At 28.8% G+C, this 26,691-nt stretch overlaps 3 protein-coding genes across 3 annotated transcripts in view; 2 read left to right on the forward strand and 1 right to left on the reverse strand.

Moving 5' to 3' along the window:
• LOC114127736 (monocarboxylate transporter 12) overlaps window positions 1-26,691 on the forward strand; it is a 315,421-nt gene that overhangs the window by 244,167 nt on the left and 44,563 nt on the right.
• LOC126549464 (uncharacterized) lies at window positions 6,054-7,722 on the forward strand. The gene is made up of 2 exons (XM_050198715.1): window positions 6,054-6,854; window positions 7,140-7,722. Exons 1-2 carry the CDS (start codon window positions 6,429-6,431, stop codon window positions 7,641-7,643), a joined length of 930 nt encoding a protein of 309 aa, XP_050054672.1. The 5' UTR covers window positions 6,054-6,428; the 3' UTR covers window positions 7,644-7,722.
• Window positions 13,134-16,322, reverse strand: LOC126549465 (uncharacterized). The gene is made up of 6 exons (XM_050198717.1): window positions 16,201-16,322; window positions 15,556-15,661; window positions 15,115-15,279; window positions 14,384-14,470; window positions 14,115-14,300; window positions 13,134-13,383 (listed from the first exon to the last, which is right to left on the reverse strand). Exons 2-5 carry the CDS (start codon window positions 15,619-15,621, stop codon window positions 14,163-14,165), a joined length of 456 nt encoding a protein of 151 aa, XP_050054674.1. The 5' UTR covers window positions 15,622-15,661; window positions 16,201-16,322; the 3' UTR covers window positions 13,134-13,383; window positions 14,115-14,162.

A 26,691-nucleotide genomic window follows, 5' to 3' on the forward strand; every position in this document is an offset into this window, starting at 1 on the left:
TTATAACGGCTTATTTCAGCTACTGCGCGCTCCGTGGTTTCGAGCTTTATTATAATATACGATTTAGCTATTTGTTTCAATTTAACATTGTGTCAAAAAAAACTTTTTTTTGTAAATATAGTTGACAATCAGGTTTTTATCGTCAGTAGTAACTCATTAATATACTATTATAGAAATGTCGACAAAATTATTGGGGAAAAATGCACGTAGCTGTATTGTAAAAAGTATAGCTTATCTTTTTATCATAGTTTAAAATGCCTTATAGTTTACACTATAAACTTAATAATATAAAGTACCATTTAAAAATAATCTTAAAAACAAAACTATTCAAAATAATTAATTGTCATGATAAATATAAAAACTAAAACAGCAATATCATGAAATGACAAATAGTCAGTTTAATGTTGTAGATTGCTATTTTTGTACCAGAAAAGTATATCTAAGTAGGTATATTATTAATAATTTAATTGAATAAAAGCCCTACGTAAAATAAGTAACGTATTTTTTAACTATTTATTTAATACATAAATCTATAGACAAACTTAACAATCGTTAGAAATATAGGCTAATGCTACAACAGAACCAAATTTTACTACAAATTCGTTACTTTATCTAAAATCTTAAAATCATGATAATGAACCAATTAATTCTTAATACATGTTTAAAATTTTATTTTTACGTGTATTAATTTAAATGCATAAACATATCTATCAATGACATGAAGCAATTTTTTTCACGACAGTAAGCGACAATAATATAACAATATAATATTGTTTCTATATTTTTTCATCTTATGATCTTATACTACTATATCTAATATATCTATATTATAACAAGTATCTATAGGTAGGTATGTGTACAGAATTTATACTCAACATGTCTGCAATTATCTAATTATCGGTAGTCGGTACTTAGAAACGATGAAAAACACATGTGATTTTTACGCTGGACGAGAACCACATTTGATTCGATTTGGTACCGAACAAATAACTGGATTTTCGGATGGACAACCATAATTGTCTTTCAAGTCGGATACTGAACAATTTCGCGTCGATCAATGTACCTTGAACGAGGCCTTAATTCGTCCGCGCTCCAAGATATTATTATAATAATATCACATATAATAATAGGTAGGTGGTAAAATGTACGAAAACAATGTCTTCAGAACACGTTTTACACTATTATCGTATAATAATGTGCTACGTAAAAATCATATTTTCACATTCTCGTATGATTTATTTATTTCGCATGATTTAACGACTAGCATAAAATATAATTTGATGCAATTTTCATTTTATATACTTATTTTTGTATTGCGCGCACGGTGTTTAATATACACTTAAATGCAAGTGAGTGCAATTAGTGTAATAAAACTGTACATTAATAAACCATTTTATAAAATGTACGTAGTTAAATACCTGCGAACTCGGGATTCAGCTTCAGGGTTTTAAGTCGGTAATTGATTTTTACAAAGAATTAATTACTTATAACACATAATACTATACATAAACAATTTTGAAATTAATAAAAATATGGATTAATAACATGTACCTACGTGTTATTATTTTTTATTGTCATGAATAATTTATTAATTTTAGGAAAACAAATGTTTTATACGCATATTTCTCGTTGAACTTTTAGACTACTAAGGCACTCAGATACCACTACGATATAATAAAACTTATATAAATTAAAAATATTTTTTTGATTTTAGTATAATTAAGGACGACGTGTCAATTTGAGCTAATCTATTTGTGCGTTTTTAGTAAATTATGTTATCTTACCTTACAATTACCTATTTTTTTTGAATAATGTTTTGACAATTTTTAAATTTTTAATTGTGTTTAATGCGCTTTAAATTCAATTTATTTGACTTCCTGAAATCAAATATATCATAATATTATGCAATATACATTCCTCTGTGGTAGTTATTTAATATAGATATACTTATAGCCTTATAATTGTAAATAGAATGATATTATAATGTATTTGTTACTTGATCATAAATGGATAATGTTATTTTATTTTTTAATAATTAATCTTAGACTTTTCTTTAATTATTAAATATCTAGGTATACAATCTCTACTACTTGTTGTGTATTTAAAGAATAAAAACGTTTTACATACACGCTACGTGTTTAATAATTTTGCATAAATATAAAAAAAAACGAACTACTTATAAAATAAATAACTAATACATAAAAATAACATATTAACAGTTTTAATTTTTCAAAATTATTATAATATAAAAACTATTATTTTGTATACCTAACTAATCTTTAGTATGACTTCATTCGCTGTCACAATAATCACTCTGTATTTAAATGTATTTTTTATTATATTAGTTTTTATATAATATGATATCAAATCATCTGAACTTTATGATTCTATTTTGAGTTATTTCGTATATGGCCTTGATTGTGAAGCAATACGATTCAACAACATTAATTGGGATAGATATTTTTATACACTAATAATTGCAGATTTCCTGTTTCTTTTGATCATTTATTTTTTAAAGCCTTGCTAGCATTGTATCTGTTACCAAAACAGATTATATTTGTTAGTAAATCAAAAAAAAAAAAAAAAAAAAATCACTGTAATTTTATGTCCATGGTTACTTTTTTTTCATCATAAGATATACGGATTCCACAAACCAAAAATAGATGATTGAAATGTATCTTATAGCATGAAGAAAATAATAATTACGTTTACATTTATGTGCACTCACATTCACTCTCTCTCACACACACACACACACATATATATATATATATATACTAGGTAGATACTTCATATATCAAAGTTTGTATTTTAATAATACCATCTTTTAATAATTTTATATTGAATACTTTTTAATAATAAACCGGTCGCAGATTTTGCTAAGCGGTCATAAAACATTTTCATTAATCACTGATGCGTTAACAGTTAATGGTTGCGATAATTACCATCGAAAATTGTTTTTAAACTAGCAGTAAACGTAACACACATTTTGCTTTTTTATTTAAATAGCATATCATATTATAGGTAATTAAAATTCCTTTTGAGATTTTTGATTTCTTTGATGAATGTTAATTATTATTTGTCCAAAATTAACATTTTCCGTTTCTCTCCGTTGTTATAAATATACCTATCTATAGGTATCACATAACGTTTTATTGCTATTTATTAATCCAAGTCTCTTAATGATTTCTTCGTAAAAAAAAAAATAAAAAAACTATTATATGAATAATTAATAATCATAATTAAAACCCCGAACTTACATGCATTATATTTTGTTGTACTTACCACTAATTTTATAATATTACTTTATACATACCTGCAAAGTACCAAAAGTTATGGTCGTTTTAATTTTTTTTACATTTGACGGATGGAATTTCAAAAGCGTTTTTCCCACTAGCTCGTTGTACGTTTGACGGAAATTACTATTACTTTTCGTAGTCCCAATACGATAATGTAATATAATATCTCGGTGGTCCAATTTTATTATGTGTATACTATTATTATACAATATACATAGGATTTACAGATTCCATATGTATATAATATAATATGTGCGTTAAAAACAATTATAATGGACGTCGCTATGATTTTTTTTTACCACTATACATACCAAACGTAATAATAATATAATATAACCGGAGGCTGTGGCGTTGATTGTTCCCATCTGAATTTTAAACAGAACCCATCACGGCTGACAGCTATGCGCTACCGTGTTGACATATAGGAAACTGGTAATAGAGCGAAATGTATACGTATGTAAATATGTTAGTGTGTGAGAGCAATAAACGTGAGTGGGGTGCGTTGATGCCGACTGATGACAAAATGTCACACATCGAAAAATTGGCCTTATTTCGTGAACGCAATACGCCCATTATACACTGCGAGGTATATTATTATATCATTTAGTTAAATTTTCAAACACAAACAATGTTGCAATACGACGCATAAGCTGTCCCGACTAATTGTGTAGCACATCTAGAAAAACCAAATGAAAAGACTGAGGTGGTACAAAAACATTTAAACTTTTAATAAGTATCGACATAATAATATAGTATAATATATTATTATATGTTACAGTTGCATGCATAATTCACCAGTATGTGTTGGTCCAAAATATAAACAAAAAGTATTATAAATTTAAAATACATATATATATATATATATATATATATGTATAGGGTTTTTTATTGTTAAAACAATTTAGTAAAAATAAATTTTAATAATTTCATAAGAATGTCTAAAGTTATAGAGTTTGCTGCATATAAGTATAGTTAAACTCTTTAAATGTTTAGATATCCTAAAGTGAAAATTAAAAATAAAAGGTTGTTCAAGATTTGTTCTACTCATGTATTATATTCATAATTTTTAATTCCGTTAATTAAATAAGATATGAAATAGCATACATATTACATATGATTTATAAATTTATTTCTATTGTAATTTGTTATATAGACATACAAAAGTAATGTTATTATTATGGAAACGTATGTAAAAAAAAAAATTTTAATCGTTTATCAATATCTACGTCTAATTTAATTAATAGCTATTAATAACTATTATAATTTTAGTATATCCACTTACCGAATAAGGGGACCGTAAAAATTTCTCATAAATATATTCCTATGTCGGAGAATTCTAAAATAAACTCGTGACAGTTTTTGAACCAAAAACGAGACGCATAATAACATTATACGCATTCTAATCGCATATTTCAGAACTGCTAAAATCTATGTATAAGTATAATATTGCATTAATCCATATAGAAACTAGAAAATGATTTGACCGGTCCGCCGTGTCGATGCGAAAACGAAAACACTATTACAACATCGCGACGTTCTTGCTCTATAATATATTTTAACTTATTAGCTAATTGAAATAGCATAATATTTTATTATAGTCACATGTCAGTTCTTGTACGTGTATCTATGTCTTGGCGTCATCACTGTACTCAGTGCAAGTTCAGGTGTTCTGTCGTCATTTCATCGTAAATAATTTACTACACGACCGTTTATAATTAATTATATAATCAATCATTATCATTAACATGGCATTAAAAAGTTACCGAAACGATATTTATCACAACTTATAACTGTTTACCTAGTAGCTATTTTATTTTTATCAGATGCATAATAATGGATAAATAATAATAATAGTGATAATACTACCAATTGAGCCTACCAATTTACAATAATATATTATTATACGTAAAGCTTTAATATTAACAATTCTTGATAATTTCAATAATGTATTTAGTTAATCGCATAACAAAAATAAGTATCATTTTATATACTACGGTAAGTCATAAATGTATATCAACAATGAAAACTAATGACTAACTAAGGTGTACACCTAGTGAGTTTGATCAGTGATTTACGTCCTATAATTTTACTATAAATGCATCTCTGCGATTAATAATTGATGTTCGATAACATGATTTTGATTGATTGTTGTACGATAAATTATTTACGATACATTGATGCTTATCCATAAACTTTAAAATACAATTTATAGGCGGTGCATTATATATTTTACAATAATTTTGGTTCACTCATAAACGGTTTTTCGCCAATCCAAAGTGATTAAATTAAACTCTGTATTGAAAACATTAGTAAGCATTATTTCGAGTATGTTTTGATAAAAATACATTTTTGTTACAAATAACGTAGTATAGTACTTAATATATAGGTTAAAAAGTTGAACCCATATACTGTATTATGATTTTAATATTACGATCAAAATAAAATGTTACAAAAAAGTTGCTTTGATAACGTAATTATATTTATGATCGGCTGCCATGGAAACGTTTAATGCAAAAAAGGCCGCGTGAAATCAGTTAGAAAAAAACATTTGTATCTATCCTTAAAAGAATATATAATTATCTCTTATATATAAAAATGAATCGCAAAATTTGGTAAGCGCATAACTCAACAACGCCTGGACCGATTTCGCTCATTCTTTTTTTGTTTGGGTCGTAATTGTCAGGAGAAGGTTCTTACGGACGAAAAATTTGAGAAAGTTATCGGATTAGAGAAATATGACGAGGTGGTGTGATGAAATTACAGAGGCGCCATCTATCCAGCAAATAGTCAACTAAATTATTTTTGGTAGTCAATGGCAACCATTTAAATAAAATAAATCATTTATTTAAAATGTTTTTAAAAATGCATGCAAATAGACATACAAACAACGCAAATGTTCGCAAATGTTCGTTGAAGTCCAAGGATGGTTTTTACGGCTAGAAAAATTAGAATTATTGCTGGAAAAACCCTAAAAATAGCCCTTTTCTTTTTAAAATAGCCCTTCCTATAATATTTATAATATAATACTGATCGTATCCATGGCAACCAACAATCGTGTTTTGTGCAGAGTGTTTAGTTAGTTAGTGTTTGTTTAGTTCGTGATTAGTGAAAAAATAATTTATATTTGATATGCCTCCTATAAGACGAAGCAATTTAGGTAGAAGAACCAGAAATGCTACAAACCAAGCTAATTACCGATCTAATTCACAAACGCGTGAAGCGCGAGCAAGTTTGAATCGAGCTGCTTTTAGTTACGATGTGTCAATTGACTACAGTAACTACCAATGTGTTGTTATTGGTTCTATGAACTCGGTTTGCTCACACTGTAAGGCATTAAAATACAAAAACGAAGCCAATGGATTGTGTTGCGCAAATGGTAAAGTGAAATTGATACCATTGGATCCACCACCAGAACCATTGTACTCATTGGTTTCAGGAATAGGAACAGATTCTATACACTTTTTGACAAATATCCAACAATATAACAATTGCTTTCAAATGACTTCATTTGGGGCAACAAATGTAGTTCGGGAAAATTTTATGCCAACTTTCAAGGTATGTATTATAGCAGTTACTCATAATTATTTTAGCGAACAAAATTTTCTGTCACCAAAGTTAAGATGTGTCACTAATCTTCAATTTCTTAATCATTACGAAATATATCACTTAGTCATCATATTATATGGTGTTTCAGTTTCAGTGACACTTTTATTATATTTTATATTGATAGATATTAGTTAAAACTAAATATATACTTTTTAAGATCAAATATTATTTAAGTTTGATCACCGACAATCCATTAATTTATACCACACCATAATATATTTTTTTTATTTACAGATACAAGGGCAAATATATCACAGAGCAGGTTCACTGTTACCAGTGTCAGATAGCGACAACAAATTCCTGCAAATTTATTTTATGGGCAATTCACCACAAGAAATTGATCTGCGTTGTGCACATAACAATTTAGTAAAGAGGTCTATTGTAGAACAATTACAAACTTTATTTCATCAGCACAATCAATTGATTATATTGTTTAAAACTGCCCTGGATCTGATGCCATCCGATAATCACAAAATTGTAATCAGAGCTGATAAAACACCTGCAGGTCAACATACAAGACGTTTTAATGCACCAACTATTGATGAAGTTGCTATCGTTGTAGTTGGAGAAAACTTGGAATCCCGTGATATTGTTTTACGTCGTCGGAATGATCAATTACAACGTATAAAGGAAACACACCGCTCATATGATGCACTGCAATATCCCATTATATTTTGGCAAGGTGAAGATGGCTACGATTTCTCAATAAAAATGATAAATCCCATTGCAGGTAACTAAAATATTAGTTTAGCTATGGCGATAATATCTCAGTCATTATATTATGTATTTTAATTTTATATTTGAATGTTATTAAAACAAAATCTATTTAGGTTCTGAAACCAACAAAAAAGTCAGTTCAATGAACTATTATTCATACCGCCTAATGATTCGGGAAAATGAAGATAATCACATATTGAAATGTCGGCGATTATATCACAAATATGTTGTTGACATGTATGTTAAAATTGAAACGGAAAGATTAACATTCATCAGGTTGAATCAAACCAAACTCCGATCTGAAGAGTATATTCACCTTCGAGATGCGATTAATACTGATGGAAATGCACAGAATGTCGGTCGGATGACTATTCTTCCAGCAACATACATCGGAAGCCCTCGGCATATGCACGAATATGCTCAAGATGCCATGTCGTATGTTCGTCATTATGGTACAGCAGATTTGTTCATCACATTTACATGCAATCCGCAATGGATAGAAATCAATCAGGAGTTATTCTCTGGGCAATCACCCATTGATCGTCATGATATTACAGCCAGAGTCTTTAGACAAAAGTTGAAATCTTTAATGGATTTCATCGTAAAACATAATGTGTTTGGTGAGACACGCTGCTGGATGTATTCTGTGGAGTGGCAGAAACGAGGATTGCCACATGCACACATTTTGATTTGGTTGGTTGAAAATATAAGGCCAAATGAAGTTGATGCAGTGATATCAGCTGAAATCCCTAATGTACAAGTAGATCCTGGATTGCATGAGGTAGTTATCAAAAACATGATACATGGTCCCTGTGGAACTCTTAATCAAAATTCACCGTGTATGATGGATGGTAAATGTTCAAAACGATATCCACGGACATTAATATCGGAAACAATTACTGGTAATGACGGTTATCCATTGTATCGTCGCAGATCGACAGCAGACAATGGAAAATCAACAATTGTCAAATTAAATCAACAAGATATTGAAATAGATAATCGTTGGATTGTTCCATATTCACCCATTTTATCAAAGACATTCAAAGCACACATCAACGTTGAATCTTGCCATTCAGTGAAATCTATTAAATACATTTGCAAATATGTAGCCAAAGGGAGTGATATGGCTGTGATTGGAATTGGTGCAGAGAATTCCAATGATGAAGTTACCCAATACCAAATGGGCCGCTATGTCAGTAGTAATGAAGCAGTTTGGCGAATATTTTCTTTTCCTATTCATGAGAGACACCCTTCTGTTGTTCACTTAGCTGTGCATTTAGAAAATGGACAAAGAGTGTATTTTACAGCACAGAACGCAGTACAAAGAGCTGCTCAGCCACCATCTACTACATTAACCAGTTTTTTGAGACATGCCAAAACGATGATTTCGCACAAACATTGCTATATTCTGAAATGCCAAAATATTATACCTGGAATCAATCCTCAAGGAGATTTATACGACGGAAACAAGGAAAACCAGTTCCAGGATATACAGATGTATATTCCACCGATGCGATTGGCCGGATTTATTCAGTACATCCAAGCAATGATGAATGTTTTTACTTACGACTGCTATTAGTCAATGTACGTGGCCCAACATCATTCCAACAGTTACGAACTGTTGATGGTGAATTGTGTGTATCCTACAGAGAAGCCTGTCAACGTTTGCAATTGCTTGAAAATGACGCTCATTGGGATCAAACTCTCAATGATGCTGTAATATCATCACACGCTCATCAAATACGAACATTGTTTTCTATAATCATATCTACATGCTTCCCATCAACCCAATTGATTTGTGGATCAAGTACAAAGATTATATGTGTGATGATATTTTGTATCAAATACAGAATAGAATGGGAAATCCAAATATACAAATCAGTGAAGAAATTTACAATGAAGCATTGATTTCAATTGAGGACATGTGCTTGATAATGTCAAACAAACTATTAATTCAATTAGGCCTGACCGCGCCCAATCGTCCAATGCATGACGCTTTTAACCAAGAGTTGCATCGAGAAAGACTGTATGATCTCAACGATTTGAAAGAATTAATTCAAACAAATCTTCCACTGTTAAATGAACAACAGAAGTATGTATTTGAAACTCTTATGAAAGTAACAAATGATGAAACTGGAGGGATTTACTTCTTAGATGCACCTGGTGGTACAGGAAAAACTTTTTTGATTTCATTAATATTAGCAACAATTCGCTCACAAAATAAAATTGCACTTGCACTCGCTTCGTCGGGAATCGCAGCAACTTTGCTTGAAGGTGGTCGAACAGCCCATTCAGCACTAAAATTGCCATTAAATATGCATAGCAATGAAACTCCAACCTGCAACGTTTCGAAGAACTCTGCAATGGCAAAGGTTTTGCAGCAATGTAAATTGATTGTTTGGGATGAATGCACGATGGCACATAAAAAATCTTTGGAGGCTTTGGACAGAACCTTAAAAGATCTACGGAGCAATAATAACCGATTTGGTGGTGCAATGATTTTATTAGCAGGAGATTTTCGTCAAACATTGCCGGTGATTCCACGATCAACGCCAGCTGATGAACTCAATGCATGTCTAAAGTCCTCCAGTTTGTGGAAACATGTCAAAGTACTTCATTTAAGCAAGAATATGCGTGTCGAGTTGCAAAATGACCAATCTGGAAACATATTCTCTAAACAACTCATTGACATTGGTAATGGCAAATTTCCTATAGACATGTTGACTGGCTGCATTAACTTTCCTCTAAGTTTTTGTCAGTTAACTCGATCAAAAGATGAACTTATTCAGAAGGTGTTTCCAGATGTTTCTCAAAATTACAGAAACCATGATTGGTTGAGCGAACGAGCTATACTGGCTGCAAAAAACATAGATGTAAATGAATTAAATTTCAAAATTCAAGAACAAATTACAGGCGAATTGATGATATATAAATCAGTTGATTCGGCTACTAATCAAGATGATGTAGTCAACTATCCACCGGAATTTTTAAACTCGCTGGATTTGCCAGGATTGCCACCTCACAATCTTCAATTAAAGGTTGGATCGGTGGTTATAATGTTGCGAAATATCAACCAACCGCGTCTTTGCAACGGTACACGGTTAGCGATAAAAAAATTACTAAACAATGTGATAGAAGCAACTATACTCAAAGGAAAGTATAAAGGAGAAGATGTTCTCATACCGCGCATCCCAATGATTCCGACTGATGTGCCATTTGAGTTTAAACGACTACAGTTTCCAGTGCGTCTTGCTTTTGCTATGACTATAAACAAGTCACAGGGGCAATCATTAAGTGTTTGTGGTATTAATCTAGAAAACCCATGTTTCTCACATGGTCAATTGTATGTTGCCTGTTCCCGTGTTGGAAAACCATCAGATTTGTTTATCTATGCGCCAGGTAATCAAACAAGAAACATCGTATACCACAAAGTACTACAATGATAATAATAATAATTATGATTCACATGATTAACAATAAAGCGATACTTACTTTTAAATCATGACAGAACCGTCACCCTGGTGATAGGGCGTTGTGAATAAAAAATAATTAAATAAAACTATAACAGTTAAAACTATAACTACTTACTTTTAAATCATTATATATGTTATTTAATTATTTTTTATTCACAACGCCCTATCACCAGGGTGACGGTTCTGTTCAGGAGAATTTTTTAAAATACGTAGGCACAAAAACTGCCACATTACAAATCTTTCGTCGTGAATTCGACGTAATATTAGCACTATCAATAAGATTAAATTAAAAATTAACACACGGCATACGAAAATGCAAAAAAAGAAAGTAACACACGGGCAACGCCGTGTCGGGTCAGCTAGTGTTAAAATAATATTATAAATCAATTTTGAGAAGCGAGGGAGTGCTGGTCTTTGATAACTTTCCTATTGCCGTTTTTTTTTCATCCGCGAGTACCACTTTATTATCGACTTGAAAATCTACTACGTATTGTGTGTGGCCGTTGTACAGATAATGTAGTGATCATCGGAACACAATACACAAAGTCTACTGTTCATCTGAAATAATATGTTGAATATACCTAAATATTGTATTTAAATCAGTCACGAGAAAAAATGTCTCCATAATGTTCCTATACATTTAGCCGAATCTTTTCAACGATAACATATTATTATAATTTGTTCAAAATATTGTATCAGACGGTATGTTCATTCGTGTGCACGTAAAATAGGCTTCAGCCCGAAAACTTGTTGAACATTAAATATATTTCATCGCACAATAAGCCTTTGCTAGCTCAATGATACAACGACCTAAGATACATTTCCGATTTTTTGAATTTATTTGATTCCATGCTGGCCGATGGCAGATCAATTTGGTCTGAATTAGAGGTTCACCATTTATCCTTTTTATTTATTATTAGCTTATTGATTATTAGTTGGTTGTAAATATTATAATTAACTAGCAACTGAAGAAAATACTAAAAAATATTAATTAAAATATATTATTCCATACTACGACCAATTCAAATAAATAGTGTACAATTATGCACCATAATAATATGTTTCAATTAAAAATAAAAATAAATCGCACACATTACGTAACCTTACATTTTATTCTCATAAAAACTAAACATATAATTTTCATTAATTGTTTATTTGAAAAATAAATAATTAAGAAATTGTATTTCTTAAAAAAATTGTGCCAATGAATGAACTGCATACATATATATTTTACTTTCCTTTAAAAGCATATTATACCAACATAAACTTTAATATTCATTTTGATATAGATAAATAGTAAACCACCATGCTAATAATTTAGTGTTGTATAAAACACACATTCATACACATAATTAATTATTATTTAATAACATTTTATATTAAAAAAAAAAATAATAAAAATAAATTTATTAATTATTATATTATAGTTACTATCACTTCTACAGGTACACCGATTTAAAATAATAATATTTATTACAATTAATTATATTTTCAATTGATAATACATTAAATTATAGTATAATGATAAACTTTTATGGTAGTTGGCTTAATAATATAATATTATTAACTACCTATAATAGTATATAATATAATAATAATACTTAATTTTGTTTAGTTTTAATATGTATGTATGTATGAATATTAACAAAAATAACTTAAGAACAAGATAAAAAAATTGTAACCAAAATCATAAGAAAAATAATTTTAAAAAATATGTACGAGTATACAGTAAACATAAGTAAATTAGTGTTTCCTGGAGCCATTAATATATAACAGATATTTTAGTAATTATTTATTTTATATCATTAAAAGTTAAAATATAATATAATATTTCCTAATAATTATGAATACTAAATTTAAATTAATTATTTGAAGAGGAATTTATATTTTTTTTCTAAAATGAAATGGATCAATATTATTCTGTAGTTTCTTACTTCAACAATTATACTAGACGTATTAATAAAATATATAAATAAGAACAGTAGTTGTTAGTTATATTATATGTTTACATAGTACATACGTTGAAAGAAAAAATATGTAAGTTATGTACAATATTTATTATTAACACGAACATTACATAGGATAATATTTAATAATTACGTTATTGAAAACAATTCTGAAAATATTGTATGAGTGACAACTTTTAAATAATGTAACTCATTAATTGTTATTTGAAAAACGAAACAAAAAAAAAAAAAAAAAAAAAACATAAACATAAGTATTTTATGATCAGTATATAAAGTCATAACATTTGAACATCTTGAACACATAGTCTTTCTTGCAAGCACCTACAACAATTGAGTTAAAGTACATTTGTTAAATCGATATATAGTAATATTTAACCAATATATTTGAATTAATAATTTCAATATATTTAAAGCGCAAATATAGGTATATTATTATATAACTTAAGAAAATCAATAGTAATCATTAAGAATATTCGGAGAGGGAATTACTCTTAATAACAATATTCTGTAAGTTTAAAGATCGGTTAGACTTGATTAATTAAAGAAAATCATAACTTCTAACAGTTTCAATAAAGTATACTGTAAGACTATAATTAATACAAGTTAATTATTGAACATCCATAAAATATATTTAATATACGTTTGGGGGGTAAACTCCACCCTTTTACCAATAGTATATTTGTATATATGTGTGTGTGTGTAATTATTAAATAAATTATTACAATATTATTCATATTAATTATTCTGCATCTCGAGCATTCCTAAACTGTCATATATATATATGTATAATATAATATGGTATAATTTAACCGTGAGATTAAGAATTTAAGATGAGTGCGATTACGTCATCACTTTGCAAAATTATATAATTTTATCAAGGCAGTTTCAGCCATCTAATAAGTAATAACCACCATACAATACACACCAACACTTGAGATAGTGTTGAGATGATAATTTTGATAAGTGAAATACATTATTATATCTAAATATCTAATAAAATATTATCGATAGTAAAATAGTGTAGAGTTGGTTTTGTTTTATAGAATACATACCAGTGAACGTGAACCACCATATCCAGCAAATTAATAAGGTCGTATTTTCTATTTCGTGGTAGAGTGTATCGTTGTCACAGAATTGTTACCATTGTGTTCTGGCGATGTGATGGAAGGATACTGCCTTGATTTCACGTTGTATCTGCGCGGCGCCGATGTACATTTAATTGTTTTTTCTGAGCATATCTAATGAAATTTAAAATGTCAAAAAAAATTTAAAAATATAAAATATTATTATAAAACAATGCAACATTCCTACAGTTACCTACCTCTGAACTGGTGTAGTCGGTGTTTAAGTTGTATTCAACGTTCTGACTAACTGTAGTAATAGCCGTCGATGCGGACTCAGTGTTTGGCTGATCGAATTTAAATTTAAAATTAAATTAGACTAATTAATATACGATGGAACTACTGTGATCACTGTAATTAGTCAACAAGTAAAATTCAACAGAAAAACTGAATAGTGAAACTATGTTTATTGAAATAATATAGAATTCGTAGCTTTGCAATACCCACATTTGAAAGAGTTTCGTCATCTTCGGTCAATTTATACGGACGCACATTATCTTTTATCGATTTGTCTGTTATTATCACAGAATCATCATAATGATCACCGAGCACGATAAAGATCATGTGATACTAATATACACGTCAATCAAAGACAATATAAGACCGTATAACTTGACTGAAGATGACGAAACTCGTCCAAAGGCGTGTGTTATTGCAATGCTACGATTTCTAGTGGTATACCATTTTATATATCACTTTAAAAATATAAATAAAAAAAAATTTTGACATTTTACATGCTAGATAAATGCAGAGACTTCGCAGTTGTCCATCTGGTTATTCAATTATTTAAATTTAATTTAAAATATATTAACAAATATAATATATGTAACTGTTTTGATATAACGAGAAAACGGGCGATTAGCACAACATAATATTTTAAGCATGTAGCAGTACTGCACACGTGTCGTTATTAAATAAAAATAATACACACCATGGACACATCAACGCGGCACGCCGTCGTACTAGTATGATCGATGATTCGACGGCCGTTTGTTAGGTCATTTGTAATTACCTTATCATTCCAATAATATGAAGTGGGATCTTTCGGATTACAGTTCCAAGCGATTACGTTAGCCATACGAGTACAATTGGTAAACTAAAATTAATAGCATACGTTATATTTTACGAATATAAATACTAAATTGTATTATATTGTTTTCCTGTTTTAAATTAAACAAATAAAACGTATAAATATTATATAGACTTTGACTTTTGAAATATTTATCATTTTGATTACCTAACTTTACAAATTAATACTATGGTTTTTCTGTTAGTTAACGTTATTGCTAATTATTTTTTTTATTTTTAAAGATTTTTTAAATTATAAAACTATAAAAATAAATTACTAACACTATTATTGTGCCATACTTACTGTGTTAACTGGGTAGTTGTTTAAATGAGCATGACACAAGCGACGAAAATGTTCCAGATTGGTCATATTGGAGCGGAGGTGGACGAAAATGTTAAACGTGTTTGTCCTGTTGCATTGTATAATAATTAATCTAATATATACATTATGAAGTAGAATATCGATAAGTCATAGTTCAGAGGTTATTTAAAAAAAAAAAAATACTTAAGCGATGTATATTGTAGTGTATACTTTTTACTATCGCCTATCGGTGTTCACTATTAAAGTGTGTATTATTATCAATTATGCATTATTAAAACATGATTAAAAAAATAAATACGAAACACTCTATAACAATCATAGTAGTTGTGGTTTTTGACTTATCGATATTTAAATGTATATTTATTATTCAATAATAATTATAATATTGAAATACTATTAAATATTTACCTATATAATAATTGAATTAAAATAATTATAATAATTAATAATGAAAAAAACTCCAGAAACATTATATTATATTATATTTTAGTTCCTTGTCTATTGAATTTTTAGCGTATTCAATCGGAATGGAATAATTTTAACTGTTGAGGATTTTGGATAATCAAAGTTTGAGGTATAAGAATATATTTATTGATCAAAGATGTTGACCTATTATAATATACGTACGGTTTATCAACTGGCTCCAATCGTTTTTTATTGTGCGCTTGCGTTTATTTTATATACAAATTAGCAATTTTTTCTTGTTAAGTGAATACAAATTGGAAAGAAAAATGTTACATCATACAAATTACACTCTTATGAATAGACTTAAACAGATGTATGTATATATACTATTATGTCGAAATAAACGCATCTCTGTGGTTGCACGTTTGATTGTTTTTTCAGCCAGAAAATAAACATTTATCATTATTTTTTTTCAGCCAGAAAATAAGCATTAATGATTATATTTTTTTTAAATTATTATCTATATATTTTTACACGTAAAAAAATCATTGTTTTAAGCACTAATAAAAATCCAATATTTAGCTGTTGTTATAATTTTTACATACCATACGATAACACACACTCCATCAACATAAATATTTTGTCAGCGCTAAATATATATATATATATATTTTTTTTTCTATTTTTCTTATTTTCATTCAAAGTACCCATAATAAGGTGCTTAAACGATGATGTTTAAATTTTTGACTGCAGACTTAATAAGTTGAAAAATCACTTACTGACGATACTTCTGTATTTTGTAGTCTTAGTATTTTAGCAGTTTTAAAAGTTAATAAGATAATTAAATGATAGACAATAATTACTATTAATTTCCCATATTAAAGTATTGAATAATTGTATAGTTATTAAGCATATAAGTAAAATATAACATATAGGTATATAACTTTATAGTTATTTACACTATTGCTAAAAATATTATAACTACTGTTCAAAAAGTATAATTAACTATTATTAATAACAATTTAAAACACTTATTAGGTATAATATATTATATAATGTATATATTTTGTAAATGCCATTAAAAAAATATTTCATTACTTTAAGTCAACCACCGAGTATGACGTACGAAACATATAATATTATTTTATTTTTTATTTTTCTTCTTCTCAACTACTGCGAGTTGTATTATAATACGATATATTGTAGCAATCTGTTATACTCTATATATGGTCGGATTCCGTTAGCTTTTTCTGTAAACAATTTTTTAGACTGTATTTTAACCATTCTTTTTTTCTTTTATTTTAGTTTTCTATTGTCGGTTTTATTTTTTTGTGCTTAGGCGACTGGCATAATAGATCTAGCAATAGAAGTTCGTTAAGTACGGTAATCCGTGTTCGCGTTTATTTACCACAAAACCACAAATCCTATGTCTACATAATATATGATATTACATACAAATGAACAGAACGCATATTATATACTATGTGAACGTTTTGTTCCGAATCCAATACATTCGAATGCGATTTACACACAGCTAGAAAAAATTATAAACTAAATATAATTATATATATATATTATAATATATATTTTGATATATATAATATGTATCGAAATCGGCTTGTACGTGTTTAATGTAAATTACTTATTATTATTATTATTATAGTATGTTTCTATGTGTGAAACAGATTAATTTTAAGAGTTAAACATTTTCCAAAAACGAAGAATACAATTGTATAGCCATTATCACAATGATGATGCAGTCATTTGTGACCAACGGTTCTCAATCTCGTTTTGAGCACTTTTTTTCTTCAGACCCCTTTTAAATCCGTTAGATTTTAGGTACGTCTACTATGCTTATAGTGGCATAATTCACATAATTAGTACAATCATGATTTTCTAAAGTGAAGGAAGAAGCATTTTATTTGTATCAAGATAAATTTTTATAAGTCTATTTTAACATTTAATAATATAAAAAGTTCAAATTAATACATTTTTTACATGTTTACAATGTTACAATCGAATAATTTGGTTTTGACGATTAAAATACATATTATTATTTATAATATAAATCTATGAAAGTAATCGTATCATGACAATACATTCCTGCTCTACAGATTCCTCTGAGTAAATACGAATAATGTTATTTACAACGGTAGTACAATATTTAAAACATTAAAACAAACTATTTCATAAATATATATAATGTAATAGGTATATTATACGTAAATTCTGTTGCATCGTAAAAGTAGTAAACTCGATGTTTGAAAATCATTGATTAAAAGCTTAAAATGTTGCTATCCTAATCTTGTAAAAATATTCTTCTTTCTTTGGGTTTTTAATAAAAAAAAAAATAATGATATTTGGGGTATATAGGATGTAGGTATATACTTCTGCAAAAATACGTGCCTCCATTTAATATAATAGAATATTACATACGATCATGATACATGAATGTATTACTATTATTATTATTATTATAAAAGGATTTTTAATTAAATTAAAATTATTTTAATATACTAATAATATTGCAAATTTTCATAAACGATTTAATGGACTCAGAAATTATTTATTTTATTTTATTGAATTTTTTTACCTTAAAATATAATGTATCCATGATATTATACCTGAGTTGAATTTGATGGATGACTAAATATTTTAATATTCAATTAATAATTGTTAACGAATTTACCATATTATCATCAAAACTATGGTTTTGACTTTTCGTTACTAGTCTGGAATTGATTTTTCTAGACTAGTATAATTTATTTTATAAATTGTATTAATATTACCTATATTATTTCTTTTTTTCGATCAGTTGTATTTTTGAAAACTCATATATCGTCCAAGTGCTATTTGATTATTACATTAAACATAATATATCAATTTATTTTATTTCTATTAATTCAAATAATTCATAGCTATAAATCATTTTTATTTTTAATTGTTTTCGTAATCTATATTTAATATTTGACTTTATATTTTATTTAATGATAACACAATTTTTGAATAATAATAATATTATTAATACTAATAATTGTCTCAATGCAATTATATTAATTTATTTTAAAAGTTAAATAATACGTCATAGCTTGTAGAATATAATTTAAACGATGAATATTAGTCAAAGTAATGGTATTTTTTATTTTTTTTTTTTTTTGAAAGAGCAACGTCAATTCGTCATAGACAATTTGCTGATTATATCGACTATACGTAATACGCTATTGATTTCTTCGTACAGCATTTTCGACCGTTTCCTCTCTTTTTTTCTTAATAAATTAACTCACAGCAAGTTTAAGCTGGGTTCGTAGATTTGATCTTTTAACACATTTTCTATTCTCATCCAATTATTTATCCAAGTCTTTGGTCGAGTCAGAAGTGTGATCGAGTAATCCGATTATCACAAAATTAAGATATCGTTTGTCTGTTCTATTATATTTTCTACTAGTATAATAATCTGTTAAGTTTTAATCGTCGCTAATTTGCTAACGGATCGGATAAAATCTTATAAATAATATAAAAATGTGAAACAGGGACATTAAATGGATTATAAAAACGTTTGTAGACAATAAGTTAGTAAAAACTTTTATTGTACGATTATAAAGTATTTTCGCACAAGTTATAGGCACTCGCGTGTGCCTTTCCCTCGGAGTGTATTATACGGCTGGCAAACAAACAACTACACCGATTCCTATAAAATACATTTATAAAGATATTATCGTAAAGTGTGAAATGTTTTTAAAAACATTAGTGAATTCCATATAACTATACAATGTAAGCCCGGTAAGTGGATGTGTTTAAAAAAAAAAAAAAAACACATTTATATTGTTACATGATAAGTATAACATGTTTTAAAGTTAGTTCAATATGTCATGAATTGTGATATTATATTTTGTACTTATTATTATCTTAATTTATTTTACGTTTACTGAATCTAAAACGTAATCGGTTTAAAAATATGTTATTTATTTATTTTAATTTTTTTTTTTTTTAAATTAATTTTTTTATAGTTTTACTTTAATATCGAACTATAAAAGACATTAAAATAACATGTACATCTTGGATTTTCATAGATATTGGATATGTATACGCATTATTGAAACAACGGTCGATACCTAACTGATTCAAACTAAAACCAAAAAAAAATAAAGAAAGAAAGAAACATCATAATCGTGAAATATGGTTTTAAATATAAAAAAAAACAGAATATGTTTAGTTTTGGCAGCATCTTACATCATGATTTAGTATTATAATACTATATATTTTATAAACAAGCTTTGACTAATTTTTTAAGAATACATGTTCTTTGTATATATAAACCATTTAAATGTTCTATTCGGCGTAATATTATTATGTTCATAAATTTATCGATATATAAAAAAAAAAAAAACATCATAATCAGATAATTCTAGAGTAGTGTTGTTTTGTTTGGAGATTTAGTGTTTTTTGTTGTTGTTCGATTTTCAAAGTGTACAATTATAAAACAATTTCCATAGTTTTAATCACATCACGGCAGTACTAGCAATAACAATTAAATCTATCGAATAAACGAGTAAATAATAATACTACGCCCAGAGGTGATTTGTTAATATTCATTCTGAGACATTATAAGCGTTATTATAGTACATATAATATATATGTATAACGAATACGACGTGGAGTGCGTGGAGGTGTTATTCGAAAGTTATGATATTGTTATGTACCATATTACCCTGTGCATAAATAATATAAATATAAACATATGCATGTATTATACTATACTGGTATATTTTAATTTTTTTATTGCTCTTTACAACCTTTGACTTATTTTTCGTTTATACTTGCACTCATATTATATATCATATATGTATATATTTATACATAGGAGTTACACTCATAGATAATAAATATTTTCTTCGGACATTTTACGTTGTTACTTTGGTTATAATTTCGTCGATTTCGCATGCGCAAATGTGTGTTTTTTTTAAAAAAAAATTATATATATATATACTTATATAATATTATGCGTACGAAACACACGCGCGCAGAACCAGAAAGTAAAGTTGAATATATCGAAAGGAATCTATAAAATAATAATAATAATAATATGTGCCCTTTACCCGGGCACCGACTAGACGTCATCCGACCGGGAAATATCGCAAATCATCGCGGACGCTGGCCGGTCGCCCGGTCGTATCGTTTAAATTATTAACAGGGCATGAGGAGGGAGGGTCAGCACAACCGACCTCTCATCTCCCTACACAGTACTCTCAGAGAGGGTGAAAACCTTTCGGATCCGGTGTATTTCACGCGGTGACCCGCCACTAGGACAAACCTCAGCACCGCATTTATACGACTTTGCTTTTTGCCAACACGCACACACGCACATAATTCATAATAATAATATATACCGGCACAGATTTTTCTATTGAAAACCGTATAATTGACCTATATAGGTGAGAGAGCACGTATCGGTGGTATAACAGGTAATAATATTATGCATATTACATATTATATAGGCGCATCTCGCCCGAGTGCTGCATCTGGCTAACGCGACATGCCAAAATCCGCAGCAGTGAAGGTGCCTTTTACACATTATCGTGCCATCCATAATAATATCTCATTTGCATTATTAATGACATTTTTAGAACCTAGTTAGAGGTTAGCCAGTGTTGATATTAATATTTTAAACATTTTATCGACATAGTAATAAATAACAATTCATAGCCGTTTGACCGTCATAAGTTGAATAGTTTTCAACTTTACGGTAACACTTGGTAAAATTATTAGGATATTTTTTCACATCATTCAGCTAATATTAAATCCTGGAATTAAATATAAAATAAAATTAAGTGTAAAGTCACATTGATGATTAATTTATTGTTATACCGTGCAGTGCGAATCGATAGGGTCTTTATTTAAGTAGTGGGTATGCAGTTCTAGATCCTCCCAAACCTAGTAGTTAGGTAAACCTATAAAATATATACATTTTCAAGATTAAATTGACATACTAATCGACTAATTTGTGACCAATTGCCTCACCTTTAATCTATAATTTATCAATTAAACCGTAATTCGAAGATGAAATGTTAGCGATGATAAATATTGAGTGTAATCCTCAACTTGAAATTTGTGGATTAAGTGGAATAGTCAACATTTTATTACAGACCTTCGATCTATAATTGAATAATTATCGGTAATTAATCAGTGCTTGACCCATGATTGGTCAATTATTATAGGTAAGATTAACGCTGATCACGCGATGGCCCCAGACGGGTAACAATGGACAATTAACGGTGATGACACCTAGATATGTATGTTATTTCACATATTTATTCCTAGAGTGTGTATGTCTTTATTTAGACACTTGTTAGATTTTATTATGTTAATTTATGCAAATTTAAGTTAATATATGCTGTATATATCTCAAAGAGTTATTTATTTATATTATTCATTAAATATATAGATTTACTCATTAAATTTGGATATATTTTCATAGTAATTTTCATGATAGTATATGAGCAACCTCGTGAGGATTTTTGAGTTTATACTTGCAAACTGAATTTATGAAAGAATATGTTAGTACAACACTTACATGATTAAAATATCTAAAGAAAGTTTGCTTCAAACTATCACCTCAATAATCTTAAATTTTAAAATCAAGCTATCAATTATTACTTTTATTTTAATTTATTTTTATATAATTGATAACTAGTTATCTTCAAATTCAACAAGCGCTAACTCGCTGTTTTAACTATGACTACCTTATTTCCAGGTCAACAGTCTTAATAAGGTTATAAAACTTTAAAATAAAATTAGAATTTAGTGTAGATACTTGACTTAACTGCAAAAACAGTGAGTTAACTCAACTAGTGTAGGATGTATCACAAATTTAAACGGAAAACAATTTATCTCACCTTTATAAAACTCATTTTTTGAACAAGAATAAATTCAGCCAAATGGAACAAATTAAGCTAGAGCGTCTAAGGAAGAGGATAGATTATTTGTGAATACTGATAATAAACAATGTCATACTACTAAGTACTAATAGCAATAACCAATAATCTATATAATCATTAAAAAAAAAAAAATTGTATCAAAAAATGTTGGCTCATAAATATTGGTATAAGGTACATCAAACTATTTTTGCATTTACAACGAAATAAATTAAAAATAGTAACTTAAAAACAAAATTGATAATTTTATACAAAACAATCTTTATTTATCATGGATATATATTTGTATTTAATAACCATTTCATAAAATTAAATTAAAAATATAATCATCTTACAATCTTGCACAATGTATATTTTATTTCAAATAATTTATGATTATAATAATAAATAATCAAAAAGATTATATAAAAAATAAGAATAATAATAGTTATAAAATACAAAAACATGTATTGACTACAACTCAGACGCCGTTGTATGTATTTATCTGAGAGATCGTAACTGGGTAAATAAAATATATTTTTGTTGTTTTTATCACGACTTGTATATTTATGTTCTCCTGTAATATTTTTTCTTATCTGTATGTGTATATATATACATAAAAAAAAGTACGAAACAAAACGAATGTATAATTGTACACATTGTACAGTCGTAAGGGGGAAGCCCGTAACTTAACCGGTAACTTATGTGCATTTTTTTTATGTCAAAGCAAATATCGAATATATCGTATACGAACTTTAATAAGTCCACGTCTGGTGAACGAAAAAAATTATCTCGGGCACGTAATGATTTTAATTGGATTTTCGGACGAAACATTGTATTAATATCGTTCTTATTTTTTTTAGTTTCGTCTGCCGCCGTGTACGCTTGAGTACTCGACGGTCGAAGCGCGTGCCTTAATTTCGCGGCCCAGTACGGCGTGTTTAATTAACGGTGGTCCGTGCAAAAACGTCGTCGTGTTCGTTTTCTCTCGCTCCGGAGAACTATATAATATACTGTTCATAATAATATATGTACCTACCATCATGATATATATCATGACGACGAATGCCGCCGGTTGCCACGTGGCACGTCCAAATCAGTTATTTTTGACGGTTCGCAGCGGGTCGTATTTAATTTTCATGATTATTTTATGTTATATTATAATGCAAAAAAAAAAAATGGACGGACTCAAAAATTACCGAAAAACCTTTAACCAGTGACCCGTGAAACACGGTACAACATAATCCTATAATATATTTTAGAGACGTAATCTCGGTAAATTTTACAGTTAAAAGTAAATTGTGTTTATTATCGTTAAAATCCGGCGATACCTCTTTCGTATACAAATATGTTTCTACATTATTGTGATAACATTTTTTCTTATTTTTTTTTTTTTTAATTTGAATAATATCGGAATTTAAGTCAATTTAAATTTTAAGGAGTTTACCATAATATATAGGTGCTTGTGCACGAAATAATAGTTTATTTAAAATATTTTCGAGAAAAATAATCACGCCGCCTGCAGAAGTGTTCGCCGATTAATTTACAAGAAACATCATTTTACCGGTAATTACCACATCTCCGAAGATGTAGAGTAATATTATGCAGTAGGCATGATAATTATTGTAACATATGGCGAAGGACGTATATGCTGCACCCATTGTCTTTGTGCTAGGGCATAATATTCTATATTATTATAATAATAATATAGATCGTCAGCGAGCCGTACGCCCAACGGTCGTCGCCCAGCAGCGTCAGACACGCGTCCGCAAGAACACGACATTTCGTCAACGCGACCGCTGTTTCAGCGGAGTATTACTATTATTATTATTATGATATATTATAGTCGCGTATATAAGATGCACATGTAGCAGTATAGTTATACGCGTATATGCGCGTAATACATAGGTATTGTATGTATATATGGGAAAAGAAACCTGAAATGCCGAGCAACCGCAGAAGCGAAAATCCCCTCGGGATGGACCAGTTTCTCCACCGTATACACATACCTATATAATATTATAATACGGTGTCAAATATCAGCAGCCTACATCTCGGCACTCTTAATAATTGGCCGAATTTACATTGCACACATATTATTATTAATACTATTATAAGACTATTATAGCGCATAGGTTAGGTATACATTTTTTTTCTCTTGCCTCCTTTACAAAATATTATAATAACGATAACAGTAATATTAGTAATAATAATAGTATAAGCGTACATCCGTGTGTGCGTACAATGTAGTGTACACACACACACAAATAATAATGTTTTGCTTATCATTATTGTAATACATAACACTATTATAATAATATGATAGTATTTTATGCCTTTCTACACACGCCGAACCTTCTATATGTAAATGTATATTATAATATGTGTGACACGTTTGTGTGTGTGTGCGCATACGCGACCGTAGACAAAACCACAAAAACTATGCTGTCCGATCTGTATAAGGACAGATATGCCTACATATTTCGATCGTATAACGATCTCTGAAATATTATCCTCCTCCTTCAGACTATACTTCCGATGTTGTCAATGATCGTCATCGTATGTCAAAGATAGTAATTACGGTCAGGATTTTGATGCGATGTAATTTTTTTCAATAAAGCAATAAGGTACATAATATCGGTATTAAAAGTACACATTATTATTATGGTGCGATATAACGTTTAGTAGACATAATGCAATACTTGTCGATCGCTGTTGTCATATCGAGTAATAATATGTGTAAAGAGGCGATACTTCTATTTTATTGTCATATTAAAAAAAATGTGTATTTGAAATTGTTCAATACGTTTACATTACATATTTATATTTTTAAATTGTGCGAAAAATACATTTTTGAAAGCATTTTCACAGTGCTCATGTTAAGAATTGCTAGGCATTTTTATGTATATTTTTTTTTTTTTAGAGCATTAATGTCACAGTCCTAGATATTATTTCTATGATAAATATTGTCGATGACACATGGTGATCTGTGATTTGAACACGGTAAGTGAAAATTTTTAATAGGTACAATATATGAATCGGGCGAGAGATATGGACTGATTCGATAGTCTTAAACGGTACACCCACCCCCTTAAAATATTTACCCAAATCAACTCGTTTCCATACAGCCCGTGGCAGTTCCATTGTGTTTTAGGTACCGGTTATATACAGCTGGTAAAAAAGACTACATAATAATAAATAATAATAATTATATTATTACGAGTTACGTATGACATTGGGATATTAGACGAAAAAAATATTCGATCTAGGTATTTGGATATTGTTAGATATGCATATGTTTTAATTTGCCCGCGTATACGCGTTTGTATGTGTGTGTGTGTGTGTGTGTGTGTGTAAAACCGGCAGATAGATTAAAACGTTTCGAGTAATTATTATCTTATTTGTCGGCCGCTAACGAGCTGCTCGGGCCGTCGGGTGTACAAACAAGAGCGGAGGAAACGGACGAGAAAAAAACCACGAAAACAAAAATGATATCGTAACCCGTTTAAAATACATATATACATGCATGCGTAAACAGCTCGGGGGACACGATAATAATAATAATAATAATAATATTACGTATCCCAGTGGTGCAGATATACGATACCGAGGGCGGCGCCGTTTGATAGCGGGTTATTATGTCAGTCGTGAGTCGTTAAAAAAACGTATATGTATTTATCTAGGCCGTTTTGTTTTGCTGTTTGAAATCGTTACATATTTTTTTTCCGCGTCTACCTGACTATCTACCTCATACGCATAATGAACATTTATAACTCCATATTCACGTCTGTTATCCATAAGA

This window comes from Aphis gossypii, chromosome 1 (genome assembly GCF_020184175.1).
Source record: "Aphis gossypii isolate Hap1 chromosome 1, ASM2018417v2, whole genome shotgun sequence".
Lineage (NCBI taxonomy): Eukaryota > Metazoa > Arthropoda > Insecta > Hemiptera > Aphididae > Aphis > Aphis gossypii.